This window comes from Rhizopus delemar, genomic scaffold (genome assembly GCF_000149305.1).
Source record: "Rhizopus delemar RA 99-880 supercont3.2 genomic scaffold, whole genome shotgun sequence".
NCBI lineage: Eukaryota > Fungi > Mucoromycota > Mucoromycetes > Mucorales > Rhizopodaceae > Rhizopus > Rhizopus delemar.
The window spans coordinates 4,361,619-4,373,131 of record NW_027137828.1 but is presented as its reverse complement, the minus strand read 5'-3'; the positions used below and the strand labels follow the sequence as shown (position 1 = coordinate 4,373,131).

The following is an 11,513-nucleotide window of genomic DNA, read 5'->3' as shown; positions in this document are numbered from 1 at the left end:
TTCCTAGCTTTCTTGTACAACAGCTATTGCAAATTTATTTCAGATTAATAAGTCAGGATGAAGTTAAGTAATGATTCGAACCAAAACGAACTTGGGGAATCAGGCATCCATTTACATCTACCAATGAACAATGTATTTGGTTTTGCTGTTCAAGTAGTTCTACTGTACAAGATATCGATGGTACCAGAGAGGGCTTTTTTCATAAAAGTACCATTCTTTTTCTTCATTCCATCACAAAATATCATCAGTGATAAAGATTTAGATTGCTTAAACTTGGCGGGCGGCTAACGGCAGATATTTTTCCCAGTTGATGTCTCTTTTGCAGTATCTATCTGATAAAGTGTTTCTTTTTTCATTCTTTTCAGATCTTCATGATCTTCTTCTCCTTCTGTTTCGCCTCTTACGATTAACATGAAGGTTGAAAGTATATTGCTCAAGAAAAACGTAGATCATCTCAAAGCACATGTTATTATTGCCTAACCGTGATTGTAATACGACTTTTCTTGTTAAGAGAATTTAGTCTGAATTATGATACTCAGTAAGTCTTTCTAATTTCTTTAAACCTAAAGTGCATTGCTCTTAAATGAGGTAATATGATTGTGTTTTGGAAATAGAAATGCTTTGATACTTTTCAATTAAATTTTCTCTCATCTGTTCTAAAGTCATGAGCGTAAAATTGTCAGCAAGCTTCATATTAAACAATGTGCGTTCCACTTTCAGCACATCCTTTTTAGCACGATTTCTTTTCTTCTCCTCAGGAACGTCTTGATTCTTATTCCACGTCTTTCGAAAATGATATGCAGTAGAAAGTGTCATACGTATTCTTGACGTAATGTCCTTCAAGGGAACCATCTCAACTATTAAAGAGATAAAGCCGACAATTTAGTTGTCAGTATATGGTCTGTAGAATATTGGCTTTTTGGAATTATTATTTATTGCAGTATGGTTTGCAAAACTTTTAGAAAAACCTTGTAGTTTGATTTTTTTCTATTCTTTTCAATTGTATTTTGCTCGTTATTTGCTTCATCGTTAATCGTTCCACGTATGATTGGCATCAAGTTAGTACAAATCTAGATTTCTTGCTCCTCAGAATTATTGAAATCTTCAAGAGAGAGAAGTCTTCATATGAATATCTGTTGTCATTATTATTTTTAAACTGTAATAAGTTGTGTTGCAAAAAAAATACAATAGTTTGATTTTGATTTGTCAGCGACACAAAAAAAATCGTCCTCCATTTTTCAGGAAAGGGAATTCTCTGTTGGGGCAGTACTTGATTTTTAGTATTAGTTTTCTGATGGGGATAAACTGTTCCCCTTTCTTTTTTCTTTTTTTGTGTGTGATTTTTTTAAATTTGGGAATTCAGGATAGACTGTAATATTTTCCGAATCGACTAGGCTCTTGATCATCCAAACCTCTTATATTTTTTATGTCCTTTCCAAATTACAAAGCAACCATTAGAAAAATTTGAATTCAAGAAAATAAAGCAATGTTTTTTTATTGTATAGTTTAATTATTCAAGCAAACTACTGTTTTGTGTTTTTCAATTGATAAAAATGTTTAGGCTACAAGTTTCTTGAAGTAACTTGATGAGTAAATGGCAAAAAAAAAAAAAAAAAAAAAAGCAGTTGCTTGTTCATTTACTAGTATAAACTATGCTTATTTTTATTTAATTTTATAAAAGAAAAACTCCAATAACTCTATTAAATTATTACAAATTTCTGTTCTTTTCAATAGCTTCTAAAAATGCTTGTTCGCATTGACGAACATGTTGAGGTGTAGTAATTTGAGAAGTCATGAGATAAACGACATTACCGAGTGGTCTAGCGAATAAATTAATACCAGTCTTTTCTGTGCCATCAAATCCATTTTTAAATGTTCCAAAACGTAAATCCTCAACAATTGATTTCGAAGCAAGCGATCCATAGCCTATACACAATAATTATTAATAAAAGGAACATATCAAAAATCCAACTTGCCTTTGGATTGATCATCTTTAAGTTCTACGGCCAGCACTGAACCTAAAGCCATGGCACTTTCTACATGATTCAATCTTGATAATCGATCGACAACACTAGGAGACCACATTGACCAAATAGATTCTTTCTCTTTCCAATTATCACGGAATGGAGTCCATTCTGTGGTAGCTAAATGATCCAATGTTTCAATGGATGTCTTTGCTACAGAACAACCAATTGGATGTGCAGTATAAGAATGACCGTGCAATAAACAATCAGGCTTATTCTTTGATAAAAATACATTATAGATGGACTCCTTTGTTACTGTTAATGCCAAAGGTATTAAGCCACCTGTCAAAGTCTTTGCATAAGCAGTAATATCTGGACTCTAAATGAAAAAATTTGGGGTAAGCCGAGATAAGATCCATACAGACTTAAATTAAAATTTACCACACCAAGGAATTCAGACGCCGACCTACGACCCAATCTGTACCAACCACTAAACACTTCATCAAAGATAACGGGTAAACCTTTCCAAGTGTTTCTATCATCGCTTTCTGTTACACCATACAAGAGCTGAGACCCTTCTGATCGAACAATATCGATTAAAGTACGTTGAAAGAGTGGATCAACAAAGATCATGCCTCCTGCTCCCATCAAGACAGGTTCCATCAAAAGTGCGCCAATATGACGCTTTTGAGCCTTGAGCAAACTCAATTGATTTCGAATGTAATTACCATAAACTTGTTTTAATGATTCATCTTCTTTTAAGCTGTAGATATCATCCAAAGATTTGTAAATCTTTTCTGTGTGACCCATCTCAGATGGTATGCGTACATAAGAACGACCTTGAGAGACATGAACTGAAGGAGGTTTAAACCAGTGGCCTCGAGGTTGATACCACTGAACCTGTTCATTATATACATTAGGGGAGCAGGCATCCATTGCACCAATCGTGTCACCATGGTAACTACCGTCAATACCCAAGATCTCAATCTTTTTACCATCAAATCCGTAACGCTTGGCTGCAGCACTCATACCCATCTTGAGAGCAACCTCCATCGCGGTCGAGCCATTATCAGAAAAGAAGACACGAGATGCCCACTTGTCCTTTTCGAGGACCTTTTCAGCTAAAGCCAAGGCTGGTTCATTGGTTGATTCTGGAAAAATCACATGTCCATAACGTCCAGCAGCATAAGCAGCGGATAAAGTCAAGTCTGGGTTACCATGGCCAAGGCCCTGTGTCCACCAACTGGCGCAACTGTCAAACATTTCCTTGGGCTCGCCTGTTTTGCTGTAAGTCGAGAAATGATCGTTGTAAGCAGAATCAATCACAGTCACATCACCCACCAGCTTGTGTTGTGTAAATGGCCACCAAAAGATGTCGCGGGATTTTTGAGCCATGGTCTCCAATCGATCGAAGCGTTCCTGGTGCTTCAAGTCGAGATGCTTGATGACAGGCTCCAAATGTTCATCGATTTGTTCATAATATCTTTTCATGGATGCCTGTTCACGTACAGGGTCCTCAATCATGGGAGGTGGTGCGGGTATGGTGGCCACCAAACTTTCTTTATGTACCCTTTGATTGATTAATACGTGATTTTTATATTTGGGTTGATTGAATAACAAGACGGCAGGTATATCGTATCCACGTAACTTGAGAGATTCAAACGAGGTAAGGGTAGTTGAGATGCCACCCAGTTGACTGTCACCAACAAGAATGGTGGGCAGTCTTAAACTTCGATAAAAATCAACTTGGGGCGTTCCTAGTAAAACATGAGCACCTTCAATTAATTTTTTTTTTCTCTCTCGTTTTACCAGACATGACCGGACTGTGAATACCACCAGCTGTTTCAAGGAAAAAATAACTTCCGTTTGGTTTTTGCTGTTGCACATAATCCAACATTTGTTGTTTTACTTTTTCAAGCACATCCTCATCTTTTGGTGGCTAAACAAATAAATTGAATACAACCTTTTATACTTTAATTATTTATATGATTACCTTATTTGTAGCTATATGAGGACTAACAGGATCAGGATATGTATACAAAGTATTTGTCTTTGTTAATGAATCATTAAATGTTTTAACATGTCTAATAATAAAATAGTGAATATTTAGTTATAGGCGTTATATATCTCTTCTGTACCTTTCATCACTGTCTACTGGATAGCCTGTTTGAACTGGTTTAAGGTAAAACACATCCCTGTGACTCTTTTTAGCTGCCAATGCTGCAGCCCTACATAAACCTGTTGCAAATATAGTCTTTCCAACATTGGTATTGGCTGCAAATATTTGATATGCTTGGAATGTACGTGAGGGCAAGAAAGGACTCGGCATTTACAAATGAAAAGAGAGAGAAAAAAAGAAAAGAAGGAAAGAAAGGAAAAACAATATAAGCATAAACGCTGCTTGTCATTGTTCATCTATTTTTTTTATACATTCTTTTTTTTAACCTCCGTTATCCCCAATCTTTTTCTTAAAAAAAAAAGATAAAGAGTAAAAAATAATATCGCGTTTTCTTCTCTTCTTTTTCTTCCTTCTTCTTTCTTTTTCCCACCCCTTCTCAAAGTTGAACCATGGCTTTCCGTTTATTGACAAGACCTTTAAATCAAACCAGACATTTTTCCACCAGTTTAACCTCTCGCCTTGCCAGTGTCACTCAAAAGACTACAACCGAAGCTTTATCAGCTGCAGCCGTCCATGCTGGTTCTCCTATGAGAAACGATTGGACAAGAGAAGAAATTCAATCCATCTATGATTCTCCTTTAATGGAACTTTTATACCATGGCGTAAGTATGCTGATAAAGCACTAAAAAAAAAAAAACTAAAATTACATATAGGCTAAGGTACACCGTGAGAATTTTAATGGTCGAGAAGTACAACAGTGCACCTTGTTGTCTATCAAAACAGGTGGTTGTACTGAAGATTGTAAATATTGCCCCCAATCCTCTCGTTATAAAACAGGTGTCAAGGCACAAAAGTTGCTTGATTCAGATGAAATTCTTTATGCTGCCCAAAGAGCTAAAGATGCTGGTAGTACAAGGTATAGTACGAAAAGGTCCTTTTTTCTTATTTTCTAAATTAATATCATTTAGATTCTGTATGGGTGCTGCTTGGAGAGATTTGGCTGGACGTAAATCAAACTTTAATAAGATTTTAGATCACGTTAAAGTGATTCGGTAAGTTGACGTGTAAAATTAGGGATAAAAGGCTAATGCACGTGAAAAAAAAGTTCAATGGGTATGGAAGTATGCTGTACTTTGGGAATGTTGAATGAAGAACAAGCCAAACAATTAAAGAACGCTGGTTTAACTGCTTATAATCACAATTTGGATACTTCTCGTGAATTTTATCCAAAGGTAAGTTATAAGCACATCTCTTATTCATACATGGGCTAATGTAGATGATCTTTAGATCATTTCCACACGTAGCTATGATGAACGTTTAAAAACCATTGATAACGCACAAAGAGCTGGTATCTCTGTTTGTTCTGGAGGTATTATTGGATTAGGTGAAAAGGAGGAAGACCGTGTAGGCTTATTACACACCCTGTCCACCTTACCTCAACACCCCGAATCTGTTCCTGTCAATGCTCTTTTAGCTGTTCCCGGTACACCTTTGGAAAAGCAAGAACCTGTTTCTGTATTTGAAATGGTACGCATGATTGCTACTGCACGTATTATCATGCCCAAATCCATGGTCCGTCTATCGGCTGGTCGTGTTCGTTTCAGTATTCCCGAACAAGCCTTGTGCTTCATGGCCGGTGCTAACTCCATATTTACCGGTGATAAATTGCTGACAACTCCCAATAATGAAGTCAGCGACGACAAAAAGATGTTTGATCTCTTGGGTCTTGTAGCCAAACCACCTAATTTTGAACAAGGTGCAGACAGAAAAGAATTGCCTGTTTATCAAATGCCCAAGTGTTATAAGCCAAGAAAGCAAGACGAAGCTTAAATAAACTTTTTTTTATTATTATTAATTTCCTACCATAAACTCTTTAGAATACTCGTTATGAGGAACGATGTTTCTAAGATATCATTTAATTTTTTTTTGTTATCAATGACAAATCAAGACTTACTTGCTAAATGAGGCTCTTCCATTTCCAAAATAACTTAGTCTATAAACATTTGGTTCCACATGTTGATCTATGTGCCATTTAATTAATGCTTCAGACGTATCAAATGAAAAATATTTGTACTGCCAATAGAATCTATAAAATATCTATATGTGAGACACACTGGAATTCACATTGTTTAGTGCTACATATGTACCTTGTATCATAATCCTTATCTATACAATCCTTCATATGCAATATATCTTCTTTTTACAGTCGAGAATATCTTATTTAACATAGGATCATTACGAAGATTACTAGCAACAGATGGGGCAGAAATCATCAGATTTGGTTATCTATTGAAATACGTGGAGGTAACGCTGTGAAGAGTATCACCAAAAGATCTCAAGAGATGTGGCTGATCTGAGCGATAAGAAGGATAAAAGTTAAAGATACGATTAGTAAAGTCCGGTAATGTTTCGGATTTGCGTGGTTATTTGGATTGGCTATCACAAGTACAAGTTTTTCAAACGTTATGGTACACTCAAACCTATGGAATTTGGCGTTTTCTAAAAAATAAATGTCATATAAGCTCAATTTTTTTTTTTTTTTTTTTTGCTACTTTGGGTCAAAACCAATTGTTTGAACTGGCAAATTAAAATTAGCGGTAAAAGTTTGTCATAGACATTTGTCGTTAAATATAAACATGCTCATATCAGAACGATGTTTTATTATACCATTTAATGGTTTGGTGTTTAGAGTGACTACAGTAGCCATAAAGATCACTGATGTGTACATCGCTGCAGGCGTCAGCAACCTACTAGATAATTTTTATTTTTTCAGTTAATAGCCGATCATGCTTCATTTTCCCTTTAACTATTGCCCAAAATTGTTGAATGGTGTTCAATTCAAGTGAGTAATGAGGGTGATACATGAATTTGTAGGCTGTGCTTTCAAGTTTTTCGTGTCATCGGCTTGGATTTATGGATAGATACATTATCCAGAACAATGTAGCTTTCCTTTAAAGGTTCATCAAGATCTATTACATTAAGAAGCTCGTTCATAAACTTGACAGAATGAGCAGAAGTCGTGCCTTTTAGTGTTGGTTTATTATCGGCAGAATCGCCGTCAAGTTCTGAATCCTCTTTACTGATCTCAGTAACTATCCTCTTCTTTCCACTGTTGATTTTTTTTAGCAGCCTGTGTTTCTTTTCTTGGTGAAACTTTTCTTATAACAACATGAACAACACTAGACGAATGAATAGCAATGATAATGGCATGAGTTTGTAATCTTGTTTTTGGTTATTTTACTATAGCAGAGCTATTGCTTTTTGATCTAGCCCAATTATTCCTAATATTAATATGAAATCCAGGCTCATCAATGAAAATACAATTTTTACGAAATCCAGATCAGAATCTTTCCATTCCATAAGCCATTCAAATCTTATCTGTAAGTTTTCCAATATGTTTCTCACTTCAGGTTCAAATACTAGTTTTTTTTTTTTTTTTTTTTTTACAGTGATGAGCATTGTGGTTCGTAAATGATTATTAAGTTCTGACTTTGATATAGTAAAGTCTTCAAATCATCCAGTCAATCTATTGATTATATCGTCTGAACATAACTAAGGGTCATTATCAAGTAATTCTTTTATATGTTCGTTATGTTCAGCAGAAACGAGCTTTTCGAGCCACTTTTCTTTTCAGATTTTTTATACGCAACTTCTTCTGTCTCTTTGTAATGATTCAACCACCTTAACCCAGTGCGATAATTGATATTTAAGTCTTTTCCAACTTTAACTACCAGACCTCGCTCTTGAGGATTCTCGAGCATACGTTTTATAAATGTTTCTCTGGCGAAATCATTGTGATTGTTGTATGACTTAAATGGCTTAAGCTTAGCAGGTTTTGACAGGTGAGGAATCTCCAGCAATTCTTTCTAGGCGTTTTACGCTTAAGTAAGTTTGTTGGTTAGTTAAAGTTTCAAGAACTACGTTATGATCATTACGTGTCAAAAACATCCTCCATCAGGTTGTAAATTTTTTCTCTATTTTCATTAAAAATGTTTTCCTGTCCATCTTTATAAAAAACGTATTCATCATTATGTTGAACTTTTAGTTCGGAAGATAGAGGAAGTAAAAACCTATATAGAAGATATGCGGCAACTAGTCACAATTTTCTCGCCAATTTTCGTTAGGCAGTTCTGACAATTACTCTTAAGCTTATGACATTTACTTTTCAAATTTGGAAACGTTAGATTCCATAGGTTTGACTGTATTTCCTTAATATATTTAATAAGATTTTTATTTATAATAGTCATCATTTAATTTTGGCAATTTTGTTGCTTTGTCTGGAATAATGTATACATGTTTGAGGAAGCTTTGTTCTTTCGTGGTTGACTGGGAACCAAAATCTGATTCATCTTTTAATAGAACACCTTTTAATTTGGATGTTTCTTCTATTACAAAATCCTACAAGAAAAGTTTTAGTCTGTGAAAAAGCGCAAAAAGGCAAATATACCTTGTAATAGAAGAGCTGTTTTAAGTTTCCCTCAGTAAACCTCTTTATGCTTTTGTCACTGATTGGGAACTTGGTTGTTCTACCAAGTTTATTGGCCATGTAGCAAGCGGTTGCTACAACTCTCAATTCTGAGAACACTGCCTACAACCTACTATGAAAGAACGAGTCCATCTCTTGCAGGCTAAATTCTTCATGCGCTCCATGACCGCACCTGAAGTACACTCTTGTCTCAGTTCTTAGCTTACTTACGTCTGTCTACTAGTAGATTGCAATGATACAAACTCTCCAAGACACTTGTTTGGAAATGATGTACTGCTGCTAACGTTGATTCTCTCAACCTTCGTACCTTCAGGCGTACCTGTAAAACCTACTTACAAGATAACTTTGGCTCTCGGTGCAATGAAACGAATTCGGACCTTATCTCTGCTTGTCGTCCCCAGTTAATCATTGACTCTATCTTCTGGCTGCCCATGTTGCAAGCTGAACGTAGTCGAACCATTCGATGGCGCCTTGGTTGGTTACCTGGTGGTATACTCAAACCTTGTATCTATCACCCTAACTGTATGCTCACAAAATCTCACGCTATTACCTGTCTTCACATGCACCGTAGACTTCAAATGTCCCATACAATAGCCGATCCTTTATTTTTTTCCTCAACAAACTGCCTCACAGAAAAAAGGCACCAATTGCACAAAATCGATTGCACTACTCTACTTGGTCTGTTCGATGGTCAACCCTCTGCCGGCTCCTCCTTGAACTCAATTACCTCCATCATGGGAAGATCCCGCCTGAAGCTCCTCCTCTTGGCGCCAAACTCATAACCTGGTTATGCAACAACTGATCTAGTATCTGAGATACGTTTTCCTTTACCTCTTTCTCCTTTTGCCTATCAAAAGGATTTTAGCCCATTTATATCCTTTTAGAACTGGTCAGGACAATGCAATCTAAAGTATTATGTGCTCATTTTGGGTCGTTAATTTTTTTTTATAAATAAAATATTATTCTTAATCGTATTAAAAATAACTGGTAAGTTTTCGCCTTTGACATATTGTGATTCTAAAAAAGGAAATATCGTGCTTTTATCTTTTTTTGAACACATTTTCTTGATGTGCGCTTCTCGATTTTGTATAATATCTAAAATATTTCTAAATGTTTTATTGCTCAAGACAAAACTTTGTGTATATTGAAGGTACTTACACTTCATAAAAAGCTAAAGATCTGTTTGAATAAACGTAAGTCCTTTTCTAAAAGCAAAGAGCTTTCTCATATAAATTAAAATTCAAATAGAAGCGCGCATCTTATTTATCGTTAAAGCATATATCTACCCCATACTTGATTTACGTCGCCCAGATAACAATAGTTAACTTTTTTCCTTCTTTTGAAAAAGATCTATCGAGGAAACTAATTTATATATTCATCTTCAGTCTATTTTTATTTAGCTCTCTCTTCTCAATAAAAATAAATTACAATCTTAAATATTCCTTTCAACTTTCTGTCTGTCTTTATATCAGATAGCATAATCAACAGTGATTCAAAAAGGGAAGAAATGAAATCTTCATTTCTCTCAAATGTAAACCTTTACCATAATATTTAAAAGCACATTTAGTTTAATATATGCCACAATAAATTCATACAACTTCTCTTTAATATAAAAAGGCTATACAACCTTAAGGATGCGCATACATAGCGGTCCATTGACGAGCTATATAAAAACAAGATTAAATCAATGAAGCCCAGAAATAACGCGTTTTCATTTATACCTTGTTCAATAGCATCCCTCTCATTCTCTTTCCAATGAGAGGCAACATCATTGGCTAATGGATCATCAGGGTTGGGTGCAGATAATAATGCTTGAATAGAAAGTAAAACTGTACGAATTTGAAGAGCAGGAGACCATTTATCTACAATATTAGAGTAAGTAAAAATAAACAAAAGCCTGGGTATCTTTTATGAATTTTACCTTTAAGGATATCTAAACAAATACGACCAAGTTTGTCAATGTTGGGGTGGTAAATTTTAGTCAAAAAGCGAACTTTAGGAGGTCCCATGGGATAATCTTCAGGTAAAAATAATTCTAAATGAAACACGCCACCTAATAACAGCGCATAAGAATACAGGATAAAGAAACAAGCAAGTTACCTTCAAAGGGGGATTGGCTTGGTCCAGCAATAATGACATCAAAATAACGCAGGTTTTCTTCATGGGGTGTTGCACTAATGCCTGGTGCTGGATCGGCTAACAAACGTTCTGTTTCCTATGATTAAGTTATTTAGAAAATAAAGACATTGGGACTAAAAGAATAACAAAAAAGGATTTACTTTGATAATTCTTTTAGGAAGAGCCATTTTGATTTATAATAACACTGGAAGAAAAAAAAAAAAAGGAGAAAGCATATCTGGAATTATTTTCTATGTTTTTTATTGGACAATATGATACCGCTGAATCCAGAAAAAAACTTTTCGTTGTGCTTTTTCTTTTGTAGCATTTGCTTTAAACCATTCCATATAGTTGTTTCAAAAAGACTGGCTATTGGTTACAAAACAATTATGACAGGCAGCTTTCTGGTATAGTCATTTCCTGGCTGAAGACCAGGAAAAAAAAAAAGAGCTCATTGTCATAAGAGAATCTTTATTTTGTGTTTCATACCTTTTATTATAACATATTCTTGTTGTATGTGTATTGATGAAAAGCTGCTGTTACTACTTTCTTCATTTGTTAGATTGAATATAATTTTTGCTGCTGAGATATATTCATCGTTTGTTTTATACCAACTCTTACTATTTTGGATTGGGTTTCTTTCGATAAACACAGTTGTTTGTAAATTTTGCATAAAAAACAAATGACATCTTCGATACAACTGTGTAATAAAGAAATAAGAATAAATAAAGGAATTCATTATACGCTTCGATTTGTATGAATATGTATCTGAATGTTGTATTGTTCAGGGCGATCAAGACCTAATTATTAATTACAAGGTTCACTA

General features: G+C 34.9%; 5 protein-coding genes across 5 annotated transcripts; 1 reads left to right on the top strand and 4 right to left on the bottom strand.

Annotated features, from left to right (window-relative positions):
* Positions 1 to 1,708: 1,708 nt before the first annotated feature.
* RO3G_03944 (uncharacterized protein) lies at positions 1,709 to 3,861 on the bottom strand (the record flags this gene model as incomplete). Its single annotated transcript, XM_067658534.1, has 4 exons — positions 1,709 to 1,926; positions 2,019 to 2,343; positions 2,406 to 3,721; positions 3,774 to 3,861. 4 exons carry the CDS (start codon positions 3,859 to 3,861, stop codon positions 1,709 to 1,711), a joined length of 1,947 nt encoding a protein of 648 aa, XP_067514635.1.
* A 671-nt stretch (positions 3,862 to 4,532) lies between these two features.
* On the top strand, positions 4,533 to 5,913 carry RO3G_03943 (biotin synthase; the record flags this gene model as incomplete). Its single annotated transcript, XM_067658533.1, has 5 exons — positions 4,533 to 4,745; positions 4,797 to 4,999; positions 5,052 to 5,135; positions 5,189 to 5,315; positions 5,371 to 5,913. The coding sequence occupies 5 exons, from the start codon at positions 4,533 to 4,535 to the stop codon at positions 5,911 to 5,913; spliced, it is 1,170 nt and encodes a 389-aa protein (XP_067514634.1).
* A 21-nt stretch (positions 5,914 to 5,934) lies between these two features.
* RO3G_03942 (uncharacterized protein) lies at positions 5,935 to 6,356 on the bottom strand (the record flags this gene model as incomplete). The annotated part of the gene is made up of 4 exons (XM_067658532.1): positions 5,935 to 5,986; positions 6,038 to 6,076; positions 6,231 to 6,259; positions 6,288 to 6,356. The coding sequence occupies 4 exons, from the start codon at positions 6,354 to 6,356 to the stop codon at positions 5,935 to 5,937; spliced, it is 189 nt and encodes a 62-aa protein (XP_067514633.1).
* A 1,658-nt stretch (positions 6,357 to 8,014) lies between these two features.
* RO3G_03941 (uncharacterized protein) lies at positions 8,015 to 8,629 on the bottom strand (the record flags this gene model as incomplete). Its single annotated transcript, XM_067658531.1, has 4 exons — positions 8,015 to 8,088; positions 8,246 to 8,282; positions 8,377 to 8,481; positions 8,531 to 8,629. 4 exons carry the CDS (start codon positions 8,627 to 8,629, stop codon positions 8,015 to 8,017), a joined length of 315 nt encoding a protein of 104 aa, XP_067514632.1.
* Positions 8,630 to 10,197: 1,568 nt separating this feature from the next.
* On the bottom strand, positions 10,198 to 10,875 carry RO3G_03940 (ubiquitin-conjugating enzyme E2 N; the record flags this gene model as incomplete). Its single annotated transcript, XM_067658530.1, has 5 exons — positions 10,198 to 10,232; positions 10,291 to 10,431; positions 10,491 to 10,622; positions 10,670 to 10,784; positions 10,849 to 10,875. 5 exons carry the CDS (start codon positions 10,873 to 10,875, stop codon positions 10,198 to 10,200), a joined length of 450 nt encoding a protein of 149 aa, XP_067514631.1.
* Positions 10,876 to 11,513: the final 638 nt, after the last annotated feature.